Below are 24,024 nucleotides of genomic sequence, written 5' to 3'. Positions count from 1 at the left end.
AAAGGCACCAGGCCTAGTTAAATTGCTGTCGGCTCAGACCCAACCGTTGGAGCCGAAGACCACTACTCTTGAATTATCTGCTCCTCCTCCAAGCCATATCGGACCTTCGGAGCCAGAGGAGGCCAACCTGATAATTGTGGATCCCTTGGAGTCGACACCTGCTCCAGTGTTGTTGGCTCCATCTGCTTGGACGTTCTTGGCACCAACTGGGGACTCTAGAAGCCATCACTCTCCGGTCGGGTCCAGGGAGGATAGCCGCACCGACTTGTCGGTGCCGACTATTCCTCTCGGGGCCTCGGCTCAGGTGAGCTCGGCTCCTATCTTGGGCTCGGAGCCCACGGCTTCGGTGCGGGAGGAGATCACGGCTCCATCGGAGCCGTCAACTCCTTCTCATCGGAGCCAAGGTGCATTCGAAGCCATGAGGCGAGTGTTGTCTCCTAAGACTTCCTCATCTCAAGGTCTGGCCTCTTCTTCCCGTAAAGTGCCTGTGTCAGTTTCTGTCTCCTTCGGTCATCCCAAGCGTAGAGACCCTGAGCCTCAGGTAGCCCCACAGGGTGCTCCCTGCTCTTCTGAGACCTCACCAGAAGTTCCCCCTGAAGAGGTTCCCAGGAAGAGATTATGCAAGAGGAGGCATTTGGACTCCCCCCAGGAGTCTTTCACATTGGACACTGACCTGGATGAATCAGAAGGGTCCGCGAGATCCCCCTCTGGGGACATCTCCTTTGCGGAGATTCTTGAAATTCTTAGGCAGAGGGGTGATTGGCAGTCCAAGAGCCCTACTGAGAATGAGTCTGTTCTCCTGAAGGCGTTCGGGTCTCAACCTTCCACCTCTTGGGTATCTCCACCCTACGATGAACTTATGGATCTGGTCTCTCGTAGGGCATGGGAGTCTCCAGAATCTATGGAACCTGTTCCTAGGAGGCCTAATAAGTTTATTTCAGCCCCTGTGGATAAGTCCTTTTTGACCAAGGGAGTCCCTGTTGATGCCACTGTGGTGGCAGCAGCCACCAAAAAGGAAATGTCTGAGACTTCCTCATCTGTCCATCCTCCTAACAGAGAATCTAGGATCATAGATAGATATGGGAAACGCATGTTCAATTCAGCGACTTTCTCATTCAGATCACCGAACTACTTGACACATTTTACCAGACTGCAGAGAGATTTCCTTAAGGAGTTGGGAGATACTCTTCAGGGTGCTGTAGCTTCAAGTGTATCCAACAAGATTGCCACTCAGCTCTCCACCCTCATTTCGATAGTCAACTCGTCCATGTGTCTCGCATCATATGCAGCTGATGGTTCGAGTAGAGCCACATGTACAGGAATCGCTCTTCATAGGCATGCCTGGATGCGACTCTGTTCCTTCGCAGAACCCTTCAAGTCTTCCTTTACTAATACCCCATTTGACGGCTCATATTTGTTTGGGCCAAAGGTGAAGGAGACTTTGACCAGGTGTGAACAAGAGGAAAGACTCTGTCTGCCGTCAGATTTCGTTTTTCCACCCCCACTTGACCCTTTCCCAAAGGTCAGAGGGGAGGAAAGATGTGGTTCCAGAAAGCCCAAGGAGCCTTTCAAAACACACGTGGAGAGCCCTCCTCCAGATGCAGAGGAGGGGGTTTCAATGGAAGACGCCACCCTCACGGCACAGGGGGTCCACAACACCAGGGTGACAGAGATCACTTCACTGGTCAATCCTACCAGCGTTCCTGAAGGGAGGCCCGGCTGTCCTACTCTGGAGGCAGTCGGGGGTCACCTATCATTGTACCCAAAATCCTGGCTAAATATAGCAAATGACAGTTGGGTACAAAGTATCATTTCCAGAGGGTATTTCATAACGTTCTCCACCCAGCCTCTTCCCGTCAAAAAAATCCCAAACGTTCCACTCAGTCACATGGGACAAGCAGCAATAGAGGTACGCCGATTGCTAGAAAAAAAGAGTCATCCAGCCAGTCCCAGCAGACCAGACAGGATTCGGAACTTACTCAAGGTTCTTTTTGGTTCCAAAGAAAACAGGGGACTGGAGACCCATTTTGGATCTCAGCAGACTCAACCAATTTGTGAGAAAAGAGAATTTCCGAATGGTCACGCTACAGTCCATACTCCCGTTCCTGGGGAAGGACAATTGGATGTGCTCGATCGATCTCAAGGATGCATACTACCACATAAAGATGGCCAGACCATCCAGAGATCACCTGCGTTTCCAGCTGGGAGCCAATCATTATCAATTCTGAGCTCTGCCCTTTGGTCTCACTACAGCCCCCAGAGTGTTCACCAAGTGCATGGCAGTAGTCACGGCTCACCTGAGGCGTCTAGGATTCCAGGTGTTTCCGTATCTAGACGATTGGCTCCTTACTTCCACCACCAGGCATCAACTTCTTCAAGCGAGAGAGGCTACTCTGACACTCTGCGATCGGCTAGGCATTACAGTCAACTTCGAAAAGTCTGCCTTGTTGCCATTGCAGCATATCGTTTTTATAGGGACAGAACTAGACATGTCAACCACCACTCTTCACCTTCCGCCAGAAAGAATTTCTATTCTTCGCCAACACATCATGTCCCTGATATCAAAGAACAGAGCACCAGCTGCAGAGGTATTGCAAGTTCTAGGATTGATGGCGGCAGCTATTTTAGCAATCCCGTTAGCAAGGATGCATATGAGAATCCTTCAATGGCTTCTATTCACGCAATGGTCTTACCAAGAACTTCCAATGAGTCACAGGATCCTGATAATGAATTCTTGCAAGAAGGATCTTCAGTGGTGGTTGACGTCTCTTCATGTCACAATAGGACGTCCTTTCGGTTCCCTATCAGAAGCCTGAAACACTATAAGCCTGAAAATCAAAATCCTGAAAACTATAGACTGAAAATTCAGAATCCTGAAAGCCCAAAATCCTGAAACTCAAAATCCTGAAAACACAAATAATGCTAATATGTCACTATAAAGACACTAATATCTACCAACTGACCCTGACCCTAACCCTAACCCTAAGGTCCATCACTATCGCACACTCACCTGACTTCTAACCCTAACTCACTTAAACCGCCTAACCCCAATATTTGTCACTATTGCATACATGCCTAACCTGCGCCCTAACCCTAACTCACTTAAACCGCCTAACCCTAACATAAAACCAATCAAGACACTTACCTGAACCCAACGCATGACCCAACACCACAGGGCTAACAATAGCAAAGCCACAATGACGTCAGTATGTCCATTTTGTGTTTTCAGGATTTTGAGTTTCAGGATTTTGGGCTTTCAGGATTTTGAATTTTCAGTCTATAGTTTTCAGGATTTTGATTTTCAGGCTTATAGTGTTTCAGGCTTCTGATAGGGAACCGTCCTTTCATACTCCCCCCTCCAGTTGCCCCTGTGACCACGGACGCTTCCTTGATAGGGTGGTGGGAGCTTTTTCCGGGAAAGACTGCCCAAGGCACATGGACAGATCAAGAATCACATCTGCATATCAATGTCGTGGAGATGAGAGCAATGCTTCTAGCATTGCAATACTTTCAGGACTCTCTTCCTCTAGGGACAATTGCAATACAGACAGACAACATGTCAGTGGTCTGGTATCTGAACAAACAAGGCAGGACCAAGTCTTACCCCCTTTGCCAAGAAGCCCTTAGAGTATGGCAGTGGGCAGTGTCATCCCAGCACTTTCTGTTGGCAATGCACATCCTGGGCAAATCCAACATCATAGCGGACAGACTGAGCAGAGCAATCTTATTGCCCCACGAATGGTCCCTCAAACAAGAGATTTTGGACAGGATCTTCTGCAAATGGGGCCAGCCTTCCTGCGACCTGTTCGCTAGCCACATCAACAACAAATGCAGAAGGTATTTTGCCCTGATTCCCATTCCAGATCACTCCCCGAGGGATGCTCTTGTCCACGATTGGCCCCTGAGTCTCCTCTATGCATTTCCATCAATTCCCCTGATACACAAATTCTTACAGAAAGCAAAGTCGCTGGGACGGACGATCATCCTTATAGCCCCTCATTGGCCTCGGCAGATTTGGTTCACGTTTCTTTGCCATCACATTCTGGAAGATCCATGGATCCTGCACCCAGTTCCGGACTTGTTGAGACATCCGTCGGGATCTTCATCCATCCTTGCAGACACTGAAGCTAACTGCTTGGCTGCTCCAATTCTCCGCATAGCCAGCCTCTATAATCTTTCCCATGACACTAGTCAGATTTTGTTGGCTTCCAATAAACCTTCCACTAGAAAATTGTATGGTAGTAAGTGGAAGAGATTTTCCATTTCGGCTTCTTCCCACAACATTGACCCTTATCAAGCGCCGTTGTCTTCTATCTTAAAATTCTTGACAGAAATCTTCAACAAAGGAGCAGCAGCAGCTACGGTACGAGTACAATTAGCTGCTATACCTAATTTCCATCTAGGAATTGATGGTTTGAATATCATGGCTCACCAATTGTCTAAGGCTTTTCTAAAAGGTTCCTTTCACATAAGGCCTCCAGTAAAGACACCTTATTCCCCCTGGAATTTGAATTTTATGTTATCTTGTATAATTCTTCCTCCTTTTGAGGCTGCATCATCTTGTGAACTAAAATTTCTGCCATGGAAAACAATCTTCTTAGTAGCCATCACTTCAGCCCGTAGAGTGTCAGAGCTCCAAGCCCTATCCATCAAGCCCCCTTATATGGTCTTCCATACTGACAGAGTATCTCTCAGGACAATTCCATTCTTTCTGCCCAAAGTATGTTCTGAGATTAACATTAATCAAGTCATTGAGTTGCCCGTTTTCTTCCGTAATCATACCAACAAATTGGAATATATGTTGCATAAACTCGATGTTCATAGACAACTTAGATTTTATTTGGACAGAACAAAAGACATTAGGAAATCAAATCAGCTCTGTGTCTTTTTCTGAGGCCAGGAAAGGTAAACCAGTTGCTAAAACAACCCTGTCTAAGTGGCTGTCAGATTGTATCACCTACACATATGTTTGTCATAATATGCCCTTGTCTAGTAAGGTAAAGGCTCATTCAACCAGAGCAGTTTCTACCTCTTCAGCCTTTCAAGCCAAATTACCTTTGGACAACATCTGTGCAGCAGCCACATGGTCTAAACCTCACACTTTTATAACTCATTACAACGTGGATAAGGCCTCCAGGGACAGGGCTTCATTTGGCTGTACGGTTATGAAGAGAGTACTTCCGTGAACCACCCAAGATCAGGGTGCTAGGGACGCTACCCATCAGTGATGAATGAACGGCGAGATTGAACAACTTCACATAAAGAAGTTATGTATTCACCATAACGTTCCATGTGAGTTGTTCCATCTCGCCTTCATTCTCACGTCCCTCCTTCCCCCTCCTGGCTGGCAGTTGACCTGGAGACTGTCTTCATCCTGGTTTTTCAATGTGTATTCATTCCTAGGCAGAATAATTATTGTACTTCTATATGGTACGCAACAAACAAGATCTGAGGAAATTCCAGCAGTGTGTTGTGGGATAAGGGGTGGGATCTCGAGCTACTGGAGAACTTTGAGCTTGCTGGTCGGCTGTGTCGGAGCCAAGGATCTGCTCCGAACCCCATCAGTGATGAATGAAGGCGAGATGGAACAACTCACATGGAACGTTATGGTGAGTACATAACTTCTTTTTCCTTCATCTCTAATGTTGTAAAACAGTCCATCATTGGAATTGTTAATCTCTCTACTTCCCAGGGAGCAATTCCTAACTTTCAAAAGGCTGCATTAATCATACCAATTCCAGAAAGGTGTTCCAAAACATACCAAGTAGCTAAAGGCCCAGTAGATTTATTCAGCACTTGGGTAAAGCTTTTGGAAAGATAGCTTTTGGAAACAACTCACAATTGATAATAGGCTCATGATCCAGAGGAACATTTGAAGCCTTAGCTGCAAGATCCCTAATATTGAATACCCATAGACATGAATAATTAATATCCAGTTACAACTCACTTCATTGAGGACTTCAGAGGCAGACACGGGGTGTATTTAGTACCTAGCATCAACCCCTTTCAGTGAGGACTTGAGGAGGCAAGCTTGTGGTATATTTACAATTGGCCCATCCATCCAGGTTACACTTAGAGGGCCAAGGGAAGTCTGTTTCATAAGAGGGAGTCTTTGGGAGAGATGTCTATCTTGCCAGCAGGTCCTGTTTATATTTCAGTGGAGATTTAGATCTCTTGAGCAGGTGTTTAGGGTGTTTCATTTTTGGGCTGTACAGGAGTTCACATAACAGTGGACCCTTTGAAACTGTGTAGGCCTGACAGGTATCCATCTCAAAAGTCTGCAGGAAATATGAGAGAGAAAAGACAGAGTGCGCATTGAGGTGATCAGTGTAGCTCAGAGAAGACTCTTCATTGATTGTATTGCTGAAGAAATGCTCTATCTCTCTCTCTCTCACAAGCTGAGTCATATGCTTAGACAGGTACATGCTGAGGAGTATTGTACTCTGTTATAGGCCTAATGAGGGAGGAGTAGGGGGAATGATAACATCCTGGAATTGAAGCTATTCTCCTTTCTTAAGCAACATGGTCCACTAAGTAATGCATGGCATGGCTTTAGGCTGGGTAACATAATGGACAAAGCTGTCATACATATTTCTGTCTAAGTTTTAAAAATCCTAAAGAAGGAAGAAGCATGGAGTACTATTATTCTAGCGTTGTCCAAAGCTTTTGTACTATAAACAATAACTTTTTTATCTTGTCTCTAATGTTAACTTTAATTCTGGGTACTCACATGGCTACTACCTCCTTTTCAGATCACTTACAAATGTGAAATGGCTTCACCGAAATTCTTAGCATTTCACCAGGAATTTGATAGGGGAACTGTATTAACCCTTTTTTATTTTCAGTTTCTCAGTGATTTACAGAGAAGTTGAAGCAAAGCAATATGCAAATTATTCTGCTTAGTTCTCCCATTATCATTTATAGTATCAAAGTGAAACCAAAGATGGTTTCATTCAGTTTTAGTAAGCATTCATGGGAAAAAGTTCCTACTTAATTTAATCTGAATAAATCTAAACTAGTTCTCTTTGAATGGTGATTGATATAATTTAGTGAGAATTTGTGGGAAGAGAGCCGCCTTTGTCTTGGATTTGAAGTTTCAGCCAGAAACTAGTAGTCCATTCAATGCTTTGGGCCAATTCCTGAGCTCCCTTCAGCCCCTGTTATAAAACACCTATAAGTGTTCTAATTGACTCTATTCCTTGTTTGTATAACTGGGGATTTATATAGATTAATTTGTTGAATTACTCTACTTATTTAAATGATTTAGTTAAGTTAAAAATTAAACACGGTACCATATAGAGGATTGAAAGCTGCATGGCCTCTTATACTTTGCATGTAGTTATGATTCAGATTTGTTGCATTAACTTTATTAAGAAGTCCTATTTTTTGTATGCAAACGCAAAATCTGTAGTTTTTTTACACTTCTTAAACGCGTATATGACTGTGCTGTTGTGAAGTATTATCTAATTTCATAAATTTTCCTTAGCTACAGATTCCCAACTTGCATCTGCATTTTAAAGTGTTGAACCTGGATGCATGCAAGAACACACTTGGATGAATGTTGTCCAATAAAAATCTGTATATCTTTCCTCTAGATATCTTAGCTTTTGAAGCACCAAGGACCATTTTGAGATAAAGGGGGAAATTCATAAAGGTTACCATGATGTGTACACATCAGAAAAAAACATTCTGAATTCATAGACAGTCCCAACACAGTGCTGTTGCTGTCTGTTCATTCAGAAAGGCTACTCAAGTATTCACTATGGCTTTACCCTGGATTCTCTTACATAATAAATTCAGTAAAGCCTTGGTCTCAATTCCTTGTCTTGTAGTTATTTTATTCAAAAAGGCATAGATGTCATTAAATATAGCTTTTTTTCTCTGACAGTGTTTGCTTAATTAAATAAATACACACATTTGCTGTTTTATTGTCGTATTACTGCTGGTTGTGGCTTTAAATGTATTGTATAGTGTTTTATTTGTCTTGTACGTTCTTGTACATCTCTTAATTTATTTCTCTTATATTCTCTTAATTACCTAGATCTGTTTTCTTTTGGAGCCCTTTCCCTGACCCATTTGTATGAGGGAGTTTGCATTCACTAACCATTTAGTTTGTTAATAAAATATAACAACATTACTAGGTAGATTTGCTTGTCAGTGCTTACAGCTGTGAACTATTTCTTACGCATCAATTTATCATTTTTTTCTTGTCTTAGTGGACCAATGAGAGCATACATTTTGGCAAAGGAAAATGCAGTTACACATTGGAGATCACTTATGGGACCTACCAAAGTTTTCCGAGCTCGCTTCACTGCTCCAGAGTCTATTAGAGGATCATTTGGGCTAACTGATACCAGGAACACTACACATGGATCAGGTAATATAAAGACTGTAATAATGGCTTGTATGAAATACTGATCACATGCAGTTCATGTCAGTGCTTCCGACTGTTCACTCACAGTTTGCGTCAGTGCTTCCAACTGTTCACCTGCAGTTCGCATCATTGCTTCTGACCGTTCACCCACAGTTCATGTCAGTGCTACCGACTGTTCAGCTATAGTTCTTGTCAGTGCTACTAAGGTTTGAAGCTAAATTTTAAGTGGTGATTAGCATCATTTTACATCTTTAAAACTAATGTATAACTTTTAATTTTGCAAATTCGTGTGTGTGTGTATTGTGGTTGCCCTTCTGTGACAGCTTGGTACTTTGTAAGACCCCCTTCTCTCCTGTCCATGGTTTTAATCCTGATAACACAGTTCACCACCAGGGTTGGCGATGTCAGCCCATCTCCTTAAACTAGTGAATGCCCAATGTGTCCGCAGGATAAGAACAGCCAAAGTGCCACCACTATTGCTCCCTGAGGCTGATGTTTTACTTTTGTTAATGTTGGTCCTCCCCCCTCTTACACGAGGAGGTTCTTTTTAGGCCAGGAGTGCCATGAGGCATAGTCGTAGGCATGTCCTCACCTATAGTTCTTGGAACACAGTACCCCTGGATACACCTATTATTCTAGTCCAGCAGCTGTTCTGTGCTCCATTCTCCACAAGAGCCATAGAATGAATCTGCCTGCCACTGGAATGTCATGCCTATCTACCCCTACTTCCTTATAGTTCCAGCAGATGTCAGAATTGCTAATCAATCTCTGGTCACTTCATTTGTAGTGAGAGCTTTATGCCAGATGAGCTGACAAAACTAATGTTTTTTGGTGCTTGTCACTAAAAAAATCTTAGCTCAAATTTGACATTTTTGGTTATTTCCTGTGGAAAGTGTCTTTCAAATAATTGATTTTTTCTTTGAGAGAAAAGTTTTACTTTTTTGATCAAAACTTGTGTTTAGGGGCTAGGACTTGTGATTTTGGGTGTTGTCATCAAAAATGTTTACCTCAAAACATATTTTTCCTGTCAGGTTGTTTCACCGACTGTCCTAAATTCTGTTACCTACTTGTCAGACACTTTTTGTTTTTCAGTAGGCAGATGGTCCTGAGTCTCTGTGGGAAGTCACTTATTATTTATTATCATAGGAGGTTACTAGGCTAATAGCCCTGGGACCCTTACAAGCTTAACCTAGAGTTTACCGCCATAAAAGAAACCTCAGTCAACACCTGTCGCCCTTGTCAGTGAGGAACACAGGTGGAACCCCTGGAACTTTCTCCAGTCTTGTAGCCCAGGCAGGTATGACCCTAGCCCTGAGTAGCATTCTGCCATCACCCAGAATGATACTGCAGTACAAGGACAAAATGATTGACTTCAACAGTTGGCTAAGCATCTGGTGTCATTCTAAAGGGCTCCAGTATCTGTCTGCCTGGGATGACATGGTCGACAGACCACGATGCTTTGCCAGAGGTGGCCTGCACCTGTCACCCCTGGGATTCCGGATACTGGCTAAGGTTCTTGCCTCCCCTATAGTACCTTTTTTAGGCAAGGTTCAAATGACAAATTCACCGCCGTAACAGGAACAGGCAAGCCAAAACTGAGGGTGATGCTACTCAGTGCTAGAAATCTAAATCTCAAAATGCACTCACTCGAGGCACTCCTTAAATTAGAGAACATCGATATCTGTGCAGTGACTGAGACCTGGTTCAAGGCTCCAGAGAGCACCCCTGCACTACCAGGCTATAACTCATACCACATTTTTCGGCCATGTAACCTGGACTGGAACACCAAAGGCTGAGGTGTGTCCATATTCAGTAAGGATATCCACACCTCCAGGCTAGTTGCTCAGCATAATGTAGCCGAGGTTATCCAAGTGCAACACTCTGGGCAAAACTGCAGTCCAAATTGTAGCTTGCTACAGATCCCCCCACCATGCCCCAGGATTCCCACTCTTCTTTTCTTGATGTACTGGAAAATATGAGGGTTCAATCAAACACCCTAATAATGGGCGACTTCAACTACCCCACCATTAACTGGGGAAAACTACTCGTGTACCAACTCCTTCACTCAACACTTTCTGGAATTCATAAGCTCCAATGCCCTGGATCAACTTATCCACACCCCCACCAGGGGCAACAATATCCTAGATCTAGTCATTACCAACATGAGTGACCTGTGTTCCACACCTGAAGTCAATGCCTCATTGGTCCGATCCGACCAATAAGCTAATTACCCTAGATATCCACATCCTGCCCCCACCCCCCATTAAGGAAACCATGGTAAAAAATTTCTCCAAAGCCAACTTCATGCTTCTTAAGACAGAAGTGGTGAACTTCATGACACCCATGCAGATGGACAATACAGTTACAACTACTGAATCCTACACAATTGCACTTTATGAGCACTTACACGAGTGCATGGATTGTGCTATCCCAAACAGAACCAAGATGCTATCCTCCAAAAAAAGGAAGCCAATCTGGTGATCCCCTGCCATAAACAAACTGTACAACAGAAGGAAGAAACTGTTGCAAAAGAGAGTAAAATCCCATGAGTGGAGGAGCTCCCTGGTCAGCCTCAGTAAGAAGCTGCGATCCCTGATAAAATCCTCCAAAGCTAGTTACGAAAACAAAATCGCCACTGATTCTAGAGACAACCACAAAGCATTCTATAGCTATGTCAAGAATCTCAATGGCAACACTCAGATTTGCTGTCAGTTACAGCACAATGGCACTAAATATACAGACCCAACTGATGTTGCCAACATCCTGGCAGATAAGTTCAGTGCTAACTTTACCCCCCTCTCACCCCCTAAAGAGCCCATCTCTATACCGGAAGAATGCAAAGTTCCTGTAATCATGGCTGCACAGGTAAAAATCACACTCTCCAAAGCCAAGAACACAGCATCCATGGGACCAGACAACATCCCAAGCTGCGTTCTACACGAACTACAGAACGAACTGGCACCCCACCTAAGTACCATGTTCAATCTTAGCCTCACCTCAGGCTTTGTGCCCGCTGAATGGTGCACAGCAACGGTTATCCCACTCCACAAGGGGGGAACCACCACGGACCCCGGGAACTACAGCCCCATTAGCCTGACAAGCCTGGTCTGCAAGGCCATGGAATTTATCACCCTAGAACTTATAAACAAAGACATTGGTGATCTCCAAACTCTGGTCCCCACCCAGTTCGGGTTTGTAAAAGGCAGATCATGTCACCTAAACCTGACAGACTTCTTTGAAGCAGTCACCAAAGCCGTAGATGAGGGTAAGGTGGTTCACACCGCCTATCTAGATCTTGCCAAGGCATTTGACACCATCCCCCACTCTGGAGTTATAGATAAACTCTCTAAACTAGGTATAAATACCTATGTCACAAGATGGGTTGCCAACTGGCTCACTGACAGAACCCACACTGTGAAAGTAGCAGACTCCAAATCTGACTTCAGACCAGTGACAAGTGGAGTACCACAGGGGTCAGTCCTGGGTCCTCTCCTGTTTGGTATCTACTTCTCTGAAGTACAGGCTAACACAGAAGGTCTTTGGCTAACAAAGTTCGCAGATGACTGCAAACTAGGAGCCATAATCGAAATAACAAATGATGTGGACATCCTACAAAAGGGCCTCACTGAGACAAATGCCTGGTGTCAAAGCCTTGGCCTCAAGCTCAATGCCAAAAAGTGCATTGTCATCCCTTTTGGTAAAAACTCTGTACCTATGAACTACAACATAGGCGGTAGTATACTTAACAGTGAAAGTGTGCTAAGAGACCTTGGGACACAGGTGGACAGTAGTCTCCCCTTTGATAATCACAGCGCCACAGTAGTCAGGAAATCCTTCTACATGGCACACCTCATCACAAAAGGTTTCTCATCCAGAAAAAAAAGAGGTCATTGTTCCCCTCTACTCATCACTCATTAGCCCCATTATAGAGTATAATGCCCCTTTTGGTATGTACCTCACAAGACAAGTACAACAACTGGAAAGGCTGCAGAAATACCTCACGAAGAGGATTACCAGCCGCAAACAGATGCCTTACACAGACCATCTCAAAAAACTCCACCTTTACTCCATCGCATATCGCCTACTCTGAGGTGATCTCTGCCTAACATACAAAGCTATGTCAAACCCAGAGCTGTTGGACATGCTCCACTTGAAGTCCCAATCCCTCCGAGCTACACGTCCTAGGGACCTAAACCTTATCACCACAATAAACAGAACATGCCGGAGGGATAGATTCCTGTCCCAGAGACTTCCCATACTCCTGGAATAAACTACCTATCTATATCAAACAAAGCTCCTCATTAGTACTCTTCAAGAAAAATCTTGATGATTGGATGGGAAATAGAAATTCACCCCGGGGATCACTTCTGTGGCTTTGCTCGACAGTGACACAGGAAAATAATTTTCTTGGGTGTCAAAAGCCAGGGTACCTTTTTGGCTGGGCTTGTATAGGCCCTAGGACCGATAGCCTAGTACCTCCCTATGAACAAATTTGTGGTTTCCCATCCACTCATCAAGGTTGCACTTGAAGCGGGTCAGCGAGGCACTCTGTTTAACATGTATGGGAAGTCTATTCCAGAGACGGGGCAGCCTCTGGGAGACAAACCTGTGTCTCCAGCAGGTTTTGTTGATGTCGCATGTTAGATTTAGGCCTTTTGAGCGGGTAATGCATGAGGAGTTAGATTTACAGATATGGAGCATCTCTAGTAGGGCAGGATCCAATATTGCCTTGTAGGTGAGACACAGATCACCTCTGAGCAATCTATAAGATATTGAGTAAAGTTAAAGTGATATGAGCCTGTCCACATAGAGCAAGTGTTAGAGGCCATGGATTCTCTTTGTGAGGCATTTCTGTTGCCTTTCCAGTTCATGCAGGTGTTTGGAGAGGGACATATCAAACAGGGCATTATACTCAATTATTGGCCTAATGAGGGAGGAGTACAGAGAGGTAATCTCCTTTTTTCTGGATGCAATCTCTTTACTTATGAGATGAACCAAGTTAAAGGCTTTTCTGACCACTGCCACTACGTGATGGTCAAATGTGAGATTGTTGTCAACCTGAGTACCCAGGTCTCTCACCACAGGTTGTGTGCATAGCAGGTTGCTGTAGATATGGTAATCAGTAAGGGCCATGTTTTTGCTGAATGGTATGATGATACATTTTTTTGTGTTTAACTTAAGGCTGTGACTTTGGCACCAGTCATTTGTTGCTGTGAGACCCTCTTGCAGTATGTTAACATCATTTGGGGAGTCAGTGACAGCACCCAGCTTACACTCATCAGCAAACTTCATCAGCTACAGGCCCTTTGTCTTTGCCTGGACCTCTGAGAAGTAGATGCCAAACAGTAGGGGTCCCAGGACAGATCCCTGGGGAACACCACTAGTGACAGGTCTGCTATCAGTGAGCCAGTTGACAACCCACCTGATGAGATAGGGATTTACACCAAGTTGTATTAGCTTTTCGATGATACCTGAGTGGGGGGTTGTGTCAAAGGCCTTGGCCAAGTCAAGGTAAAGTGTATGTGCTAACTTTCCCTCATCCAGAGCCTTGGTGTCACTCTCAAAGAAGTCAACCAGGTTCAACAGGCAAGGTCAGCCCTTGACGAATCCAAATTGGATGGTATAAAGTGCTTGGAGACTGCCTTTGTCCTTGTTTATGAGATCCTTAATAATACGCTCTGTGGCTGTACAGGTCAGACTTGTCAAGCTAATGGGGCAATAGTTTCACGGGTCAGTAGTGGCACCACCTTTGTGCAAGGGGATGACAATGGCAGTTCTGCATTCTGCTGGAATGAAGCCTGTACTTAGGCTGTGGTTGAATAGGGTGCTCAATGGGCGAAGTTAGTTCTTGCTGGAGACGGTGCAGAATACAGCCTGGGATACTGTCATGTCCCATGGAAGTTGTACTCTTTGCCATGGATAGGCCCTTTAACAATTGATCTATGGAGATGTGAGGTGCGGGACAAGTATCGTTGATGTTGAATGGGTCTTTGTTGAGGGGGTTACGGGGGTGAAGTTTTCAATGAACCTATCAGCTAGCAGGTTGGTTAAGTCAACAGGATCAGTGTAGTACTGTTAAATACTAATTCGGAACAAACCTGGGCTTTGGCATAGAGGTTCCTGACGTAACTGAAGAAGGCTTTGTGTTTTTCCTTTGTTTTGGAGGCTAGTTTCAATTCATAATTGGCTTTCGAGGTTTTCATTAGTGATCTAATTTGCTTGTTGAGGCTGAGGAGGGAGTTTTTCCAATATGGAATTTGTTCCTTTTTACCCTTGGACAACAGTTTCTTTATTTTGTTGTAAAGCCTGTTGATAGAGGATGTCCACCAGACAGATCTGTGTTTCCTTGAGGAGCAGGTGTTAGTCTTGTTGGGTATGGCTGAGTCAATGCAGTTATACATCTACATAGGAATATCTCAGGATTCATAGTTGTCTGCATCATCTGAGGGGAGCAGCAGTGTGAAGCTACTGATACCCTCCCTTAGGAGGTTATTGTCAGCTTTTGAGAAGTTTTTTACCGTGGTTATGGCGAGGGGGAGGGTTGGGGTTGGATGGGATAGAGACTGCGAATGAGACAGACCGATGATCTGCTCTCACCAGGGAGGAACATACTATGGGAGTGATGCAGCAGTCACCCATGTTGGTGAGAACCAAGTCCATAATGTTATCTCCCCTTGTGGAGAATGAGACAAGCTGGTCTAGTGTGTTAAAATTGATGAAGTCAAGGAATCATTGGGTGAGTGCATTAGTGCAGGAGTAGTTCACCCAGTCTATGGTGAGGTAGTTGAAGTCACCAAGGATCAGGATGTTGGGGAGTACCTTGATGGAGTCAGGTAGGTCCAGGTAAGAGGAGTAGGTGTCCTGAGTCATGGAGGGGGGTTTATTGCTGACTATAACTTGGAATGGGTGTCTTGCCAACTCTCAACTGCATCTGGAGTAATTCCAGTGTATCATGCTGGCAAACCAGTCTGGAAGTGTGCCTATCCTTAATGAAGATAGAGACTCCACCAACTTTAGTCTTTCTGACCTCATTTTGGGGTCGTAAAGCATGAAATGAGGTATAGCCTGGTAAGGCAGGGGGGCTCTCCACAGCACTGAACCAGGTTTCCGTGACTGCACAGACATCGGCATCTTCCAGTGCAATTAGAGCCTCCAGTGCGTGGATTTTCCGGATAAGGCTCCTAGCAGTAAGCAGCATGACCTTCAATTTGCTTTTTGGCAGATCTTTTGTGTTGGAAAATTTGTCTTTGGGATATAGCCTAAAAACCCACTAAAAAAGTAAAGTACGCACTGCAGAAGGATCATTAAAGTTCTGGTGATGGATTGTGATAACACACAAAAAAATATAAAATACAATACACAAACGCTAATTTTGTTCAATGTTTTTATGGTAGGTTTTTTAAAATAAAATATTCATCTCTTTGACTATTTTTTGAAATTTACATACATATGTGATTTTTTTAATAATTATGTTTTTTTAATTATCGTTATATTTTATACATACTATAGGTTAATACTCTGTTGTCAGGAGTTTTATTGTTTTTGATTTGAAAATAGGAAATGTAGATAATGAATTGATTAAGGATATTACATATTTAAATGTGTGTGGGACAGGTAGTACGCTAATATCTAATGAATTTCTTTGTAAGACGAAAGCATTGAACAAAGTTAAAGTTCATGTATTGTATTTAATTTTTTTGTGTTATCATTAAAGTACTGGTGCTGGATCGTGGTCATTCCTTCTGGAGTGCTTACTTTATTTGTTTATTGGTTTTTGGACTTTTGGGCACTTCTTTCAGTTTGGATTTTGTTACAGACCCTAAAAAAGGCAGAATGGGGGAGGCAAGAGCCTTGGCCAGAATCCGGAATTCTGAGGAAAAGTGTTCCTTTTCATGCAAAAACTGTTAGGGACGGGGGCTAGTGTGTTTGGTGGTTGTCACTATAAAATTTTACCTGAGAACTTAGCTTTCTGTCAGAAGGTAAGACCAGCTCTTCAAATGTCTCCTAACTGCTTGTCAGATAACCTTCGGTGGCAAGGACATAGACCTATGTCCTGGAAACTCTGTTGCTCCTGTCACAAGTAGCAAGAGGAAAAAACTTATCTGGGAGGCTTCAATCTTGATTCCAGTTTCCCCTTCACCTCAGCCACTCATGAGTGACTCGGTTGTAGCCACCTGTTTTTTCTGTGACTGCTCATCACTTTCTAGTGGACTCTGTGGTGCTGCTGTTTGGGAAGCCACTAAAGACCATGAGGCAGGCATGTACCCTTTGCTAGTTCAGCTGTCCTTGTTGGGTAAGGGAGAATAACTCTTGTTGACCTTGAAAAAGAGACTGGATGATGCGCCTAAGCTAATCCACTCTGAAGAGCTTTATTTCCATGGAAGACACCATCCTTCAAGCCACTGTTTTCCTGGTGGGGGTCCACTAGATGAAGGAAACATAATGTTAGACTTTTATTTTGTAAAGCAGATGAGGAGGGGCTGGAGTTTGCTAAAAGGTTTATTTAAAGCCTTCCAGTCTTTACATGTTGAGTTTTCAACCTCATTGAAAAGGAAATAATTTTCCTGTCTTTCAGCTTCTGATCGCCAGTCTGAAGAATGGGCTTTAGACAACTGTTTCTAAAATTCCCAATCCACAGTATGAGAAATCTGACTGAGAGGAAAGTTATTCTTCAGATTTCCCCTCCTGAAGAGTTGTATTTTCCTGATCCTTTTGCCAGAATGAAGGACATGTTTCAGTTGGAACAAAAGTAAACAGGCTGATTGTATGCCCATTCATTTGCTTTCATCTCCCCACCCTTGCAGTCCTGTAAAGCCTTCCCATGTCTAGGTCTTCATGTTTCCAATGTGGCACCAGATACCTTCAAACACAGCTACATGAAACATTCAAAAGGCTACAGCTAGCAGTGGGATTCCCTTCCTCCTGTTCAAGAGATTTCTCTTCATCCAACCAGTTAAACAGTGCTGTTCCCTCCTATTCCAGATCAAATGCTGTATCATGGCATTTTAGAACCTGTTCCCCCAAAACTAAGAGGGAAAAGATTTTATGTAATGATCTTTCAGGTGCCAAAGAAATGGGAAACCTGGAGACTTTTCTTTATGAATCTTTTGCATTTTATTCCAATTCTCAAAGAGTTTTATATTTTTCTGTGTCTAGTTGTATATTTTCAAGTTTCTGCTTTGCCCTTTTGTTATCAACAGCTTTAAGAGTGTTTACAAAGTGCCTGGCTCCTAAAATGGCCCATGGCATGTTACAAGGCATTAATATTTTACCATATTTAGACTGCCTTATGTTTACAGAGTCTTTCACAAATTGTCAAGAATTTCTGGCTGGGGTAAAAAAAAAAAAAAAAAAAACATTTTCTCAGCCAGTGTATTCAAGTGAACATAGGATGAGAGAAGATTTCTCTCACAGGATAGTGCTCCTGGGATGTCTACTCGGCATATCCGTCATGATGTATTTTCTTCCTCAGGACAAAGAAGAATGTTACATAGAACAGTTTCTGATATTTTCCAGCCAGGCATTGACATCTACATGGGAATATCTCAGGATTCTTGCTTTCATTACATCTAATGTTCTCATAATTCCTTTGACCAGACTTTATATGAGGAATATTAAATGGTTCATCAAATCAGATTAGACTCAATACCAGCACCCACCTTTGTTTCAAATTCCAGTGTTGGGGTATGTGAAAAAGGAGTTACTGTGGTGGGTGAATCAGTTATCTCTCATCCCAGGACTGTGTTTTTCCCTTCCTGCCTCTACTGAGTCCGTAACTACATAGGTTCATAGGTAGGTACTAGGCTATCTGCCAAAGGCATTTATAAGCCTAGCCAGACTGTGTTGGCTTTCACCACCTCCTTAGATTAGTTCCCTGTGCCTCTGTCCAGCAGAGCCATTGAAGTGATCCTTGGGGTAAACTTTCTATTTCCCATCCACTCATCAAGGTTTCTTTTGAAGAGGGTTAGCGAGGAGCTTTGCCTAATGTAGATTGGAATCTTGTTCCAGAGTATGGGAAGTCTCTGGGACAGGAATCCATCCCTCCAGCACGTCCTATTTATTGTTGTGGTGAAGTTTAGATCCCTGGTGCGTGTGGCTCGAGGGGATATGGTTTCTTTAGGTGGAGAATGTCCATCAATTCTGGGTTGGACATGGCCTTGTATGTCAGGCAGAGGTCACCTCTGAGTAGGCGGTATGCAAGCGAGTACAGCTGGAGTTTCTTCAGTCAAGCTGCATAGGGCATCTGCTTGAGGCCAGTGATCCTCTTGGTGAGGTACTTCTGTGGTCTTTCCAGTTGTTGCAGGTGTCTTGCAAGGTACATCCCAAATGGGGCATTGTACTATATGATGGGTCTGATGAGTGATGCGTAGAGGGGCCCAATGACCACTTTCGATCTGGATGCAAACCCTTTTGTGATTAGGTGGGCCATATAGAAGGATTTTCTAACCACTTTGGCAATGTGATTATCAAAGGAGACGTTACTGTCTACTTGGGTCCCCAGATCCCTTATTACATCTTCTGTATTTAGGGGGCCACCACCTATGTGGTAGTTTGTGGGTACTTTGTTTTTTTCCAACAGGGATGACTATGCACTTTTTGGCATTTAGCTTGAGGCCATGGTTTTGACACCTAGTTATCTGTCTCAGTGAGACCCTTTTGGAGGATGTCTGTGTCAGCCGGAGAGTCAATTATAGCCCCTAGTTTGCAGTCATCTGTGAACTTGGTCAGCCATAGTCATCCTGTGCTTGCCTGTACCTCTAAGAAGTATATGCTGAATAGGCGGGTCCTAGGACTGAGCCGTGGGAAACGCCACTTGTAACCGGTTTAGAGTCAGACCTAGCTCCCGCAACTCTTACCATGTGGGCTCTGTCTATGAGAGAGTTGGCAACCCATCTCGTGACGTAGGGGTTTATGTTCAGGCTGGTGAGCTTGTCTATAACACCTGAGTGGGGAATGGTGTCGAAGGCCTTTGTGAGGTCAAGGTAGGCTGTGTGGGCCACCTTTCCCTCGTCTATAGCCTTGGTATCTGTCTCAAAGAAGTCCACCAGGTTTAGGAGGCATGATCTGCCCTTAACAAAGCCCAACTGGATAGGGTCCAGTGTTTGGAGGTTCCCAATGTCTCTGTTAACGAGATCCATAATGATGCACTCTATAGCTGTGCAGACCAAGCTAGTCAGGCTTATAGGGTGATAGTTCCTGGGGTCCGTTGTGGCTCCACCTTTGTGGAGCAGAATAACCATTGCTGTGCACCACCCTGTGGGCACGTAGCCTGTGGAGAGGCTAAGTTTAAACAGTGTGTTTAGGTGAGGGGTTAGTTCATCTTTGAGCTCATGTAGGGCACAGCCTGGGACACCATCTGGTCCCATTGATGCTGTGTTTTTGGCTTTGGAGAGAGCTGTTTTAACCTGAGTGTCTGTGATTTCAGGGGCACTACATTCTTCTGGTATAGTTATGGGCCCTTTTGGGGGTGAGAGGGTGGTGAAGTTTTCACTGAACCTGTCTGCCAGAATGTTGGCTATATCGGTCGAGTCAGTGTATTTTATGCCATTCTGCACTAACTCTGAGCAGATCTGAGAATTGCCACTTAGATTCTTGACATAGCTAAAGAGTACCTTGTGGTTATCTTTGGAGTCCATGGCAATTTTTCTTTCGAAGCTAGCCTTGGATGATTTTATGAGGGAACGTAGTTTCTTGCTGATGCTGATCAGGGATGTCTTCCCTTCTTGGGATTTTACTCTTTTCTGTACTAGTTTCCTCCTTCTGTTGTATAGCTTGTTTATGGCAGGGGTCTACCAGATTGGTTTCCTTTTCTTGGAGGAGTGGGTCTTGTTTTGTTTGGGATAGCACGATCCATGCATTCCTGTAGGTGCCCGTAGAGTGCATTAGTAAAGGATTTTGCAGCTTGGACAGCGTTATCCTTTAGCATGGGGGCTTTGAAACTTCCCACCTCCTGTCTTAAGTAACGTGAAGTTTGCTTTTGAAAAGTTTTTCACGGTGGTTTCTTTGACCAGGGGTGGTGGCGGAATGCGGATATCCAGAGTGATTAGTTTATGGTCAGATATAACCAGCGAGGGGTTGACCTCCGGTGTGGAACACCAGTCGCCCATGTTGGTGATGACCAGGTCCAGTATGTTGTCACCTCTGGTGAGAGTGTTGACCAGTTGATCCAGGGCATTCTAGGAAATGTTGGGCAAGGGAGTTTGTACTTGAGTAGTTCTCCCAGTTAATGTTTGGGTAATTGAAATCACCCAATATCAGGGTGTTTGGTAGGACCTTTATTTTTCCCAGTGTTTCCAGGAATGCGGAGTGGGGGTCCTGGGACATGGTGGGTGATCTGTAGCAAGCTATAATTTGAATAGCAGTTTTGCCCACTGTTAGTTGCACGTGGATGATCTCTGAAGCATTGTGCTCTGCCACTAACCTGGAGGTGTGGGTATCCTTGATGAATATGGATACTCCCCCATCTTTTGTATTTTGGTCCATGTTTTGTGTCTGAAATGTATGGTATGAGTTGTAGCCTGGTAGTTCTGGGGTGCTCTCTGGAGCCTTAAACCTGGTTTCTGTTACTGCACATATATCGATTTTTCTCCATACTGAGGAGTGCCTTGAGTAGCATTAACCTCAGTTTTTTGTTACTTGTGCTATTTACGGCGGTGACTTTGTCTTTTGAGCCTTGCCTAAAAAAGGCACTATGGGGGTGGCAAGAGCCTTGGCCAGTATTCGAAAGCCTAAGGGTGACAGGTGCAAGCCATCTCTAGCAAAGCAGCATGGCTTGCCAGGCATGTCATCCCAGGCTGACAGACACTGGATCCCCTTTGAATGACACCAAAAGCTTAGCCAATTGTTGAAATTGATCATTTTTTCTCTATACCGTGGTATCATTCTTAGTGGGGGCAGGATGCTACTCAGGGTCAGGGTCATACCAGCCTGGGCTACGTGATCAGAGAGCTCCTCCATATCTCTTTTCATGTAGTCCAGGGAGGTACAGCTTAGGTCATTCACACCAACATGGACAATGACAGAGTCATATTTGTACTTGTTCTGGAGTGACCTGAGTGCTTGTGTTATGTGGCGGATCCTGGCACCCCACAGGCAGCTAACAGTAACCTTCTCCTTGTTCAGCCTAGTAAGTGGGACATAAGTGTGCCTGACTATAGAGTCACCTATTACTAGTGTGTTGGGTATGTTATTTTGTCTTAAGGGGTGTGATTGCGTGGCACACTGGTTTTGTGAAGTATGTGTTTCATGGTTTGTATTGGGGGGTGAAGGTTGCTTGGATGTCTGCTTTGGAGGTCTCTGTTGCTTTTGCAGATTTTTCTATAGAGCCTCCGAGTATGTTTTTGTGTATTTGTGTGTTTTTTTGCCTGTGCTGGTTTCATAGGTCTATGTGAGACTGGTGGTGTGATGCAAGTAATTCCCTTCTCCTCTTGACTGCCTGGTCCAGTCTTGGGTTGAGAGAGCTTAGCCTCCAGTTTGGCTGTATAATTGTATCTCTCGCATGTATTAGTGTTTGGTGGAAGGAGAAGAGGGTTGTCTGTGTACATTAGGCAATTGTAACATTGCCTCAAAATGCCCAGATTCACCAGTTGGACCGGAGAGTACACCTGAAACTGCCCTTTGGACATGCCTGGATAGGTACAGTGAACTGTTTTACTGATTGGCTGGTAAGGTCAAATAGAGAGCCTTGTCCTTCTCTATAGTATAGGGGGGTCTAGTGCTAAGGTTTATTGGTGCCTGCTATGAGTTTTGAGCAAGTGCCGGGATGAGAAGTGCATGGTTTGAGTGCTTAAGTTGAAAGTTTGTCTAATTCCAAGGGAAAAATTGAAGAGTAGACTTTGTGGAGCCGGGAATAGTTATACCCTAGCTAAGCAAAACCGCGCAAATGCAGGTTTTATAGCAGGAAAATGAAAGAGATGGAAATTAGCACAAAATGGCCAATAAACTACTAATTACTGGGCTGAAACCACTCCTCCAGGGACAGATAGGCTGCTCAAAGCTCCCTCTCTCACAGTTTACAGAGAAACTTCCTTCTATCCAAGTAAGGTATGGGCAAACACAGAAACTTGTAACTCAGCCCTGAATTCAGCACTAACCTGAAAACTGGACTATACTAGCTTAGAAAGGCAGGAAAACAAGTATTTTTTTTTTTTTAAGAAAATAAAGCAGATACAATCAAAAAAACACTTCAAATTCACAGAAATGGCTATCACACGAGTGTGTAGCCTACAACAGTTAAAACAGGTAATTTAAACACAAAAACAACTTTGTTAAAAGTGCAGGCAGTAAAATAAGTACAATATGTAGCTGAAACAAGCTTTTTAAGTCACAGAAACTCTAGAAAATTGGCGTTTTAGGCGGAATTATCTAAAGGCAGCAAAAAAATGCAGAAAAATGATACTTAATCACTCCAGAGTCTCTCTTTTGTCTCTCTGCTGCTGTAGAACTCTGCATGGCACCAAGCAGGAGATTGCTGAGCTGTATACTAGCACAAAAACCTCGCAAATGCTGGTTTTATAGCAGGGAAATGAAAGAGATAAACATTAGCCCAAAATGGCCAATAAACTACTAATTTCTGGGCTGAAACCACCCCTCCAGGGACAGATAGGCTGCTCGAAGCTCCCTCTCCCACGGTGAACTGAGAAGCTTCCTTCTATCCAAGTAAGGTATGGGCAAACACAGAAACTTGTAACACAACCCTGAATTCAGCACTAACTTGAAAACTGGACTATACTAGCTTAGAAAGTTGGGAAAACAAGTATTTTTTTTGTTTGTTTGTTTTTTTCAGAAAATAAAGCAGATGCAATCAAAAAACACTTTAAATGCACATAATTGGCTATCACACTTGAGTGTGTAGCCTACAACAGTTAAACAGGTAATTTAAACACAAAAATGACTTTGTTAAAGTGCAGGCAGTAAAATAAGTACAATATGTAGCAGAAACAAGCTTTTTTTTCCATAATAAATTTTTATTGTTATATTATTTTCATACACAATTAAAAACAAAAACAACATTTTAAAAGGAACTACTAACAAATATCACTAACAACCACACCAAACATATATACAATATTTACAAGAATGCTTCCATGTAAAAGACTAAGTACACAAGAAAAACATAAGAATAGTTAAAAACATTTCAAGTAATAAACAGTTTTATTGCAAAATTCTCTTCAAGTGTATAAATAATTCTTTATACCTTCAAATTAAAAGTATTATGCTAGTATAATATTAAATATTTGTTCCCAAATTTTTGGATTATTAATATTTTTATTATGCGGATTTAAAAGTAATTTATGAGCTAATATATGCCTTGTTGCCAAAACTCTAAAGTTTTCCCATGATGTTTTAAATAGGTCTAATCAATTAGTAGCTATATAGAGCTTCATTAATAAAAAAATATTAATACATATAATACTTTGTGATCTAGGGAGTTCCTTCGGGGGAATATGCAAAATCATGAATTTCCATGACAACGTTGTACTTTGGTAACCCATCTTCTGAAGTTGAATCTTAAGGGAATTCCAAAGTTTGTATATGCATTTACAGCTCCAGAACATATGAAGAAGATCAGCCGGTTGATTTTTACAATATGGACAAGTTGGAGAATTTTTGGAATTAAATTTGTGCAGGGCAAGACGTGTATAATATGC

At 43.3% G+C, this 24,024-nt stretch overlaps 1 protein-coding gene across 5 annotated transcripts in view; it reads left to right on the top strand.

The window, feature by feature from the left end:
- The window catches only part of NME6 (NME/NM23 nucleoside diphosphate kinase 6), a 149,135-nt gene that overhangs the window by 69,109 nt on the left and 56,002 nt on the right, over positions 1 to 24,024 (top strand). For all 5 annotated transcript variants that reach the window (XM_044059424.1, XM_044059420.1, XM_044059423.1 and 2 more), the window contains exon 5: positions 8,217 to 8,377. In XM_044059424.1, the coding sequence (XP_043915359.1) occupies positions 8,217 to 8,377 (161 nt within the window). The remainder of the gene's footprint in view (positions 1 to 8,216; positions 8,378 to 24,024) is intronic.

The sequence above is a fragment of the Protopterus annectens genome, chromosome 17.part0 (assembly GCF_019279795.1).
Source record: "Protopterus annectens isolate FY-2018-M chromosome 17.part0, PAN1.0, whole genome shotgun sequence".
Classification (NCBI taxonomy): Eukaryota; Metazoa; Chordata; order Ceratodontiformes; family Protopteridae; genus Protopterus; species Protopterus annectens.
Note: the sequence above shows the minus strand (reverse complement) of the source record. Positions and strands in the feature narration are given on the sequence as shown.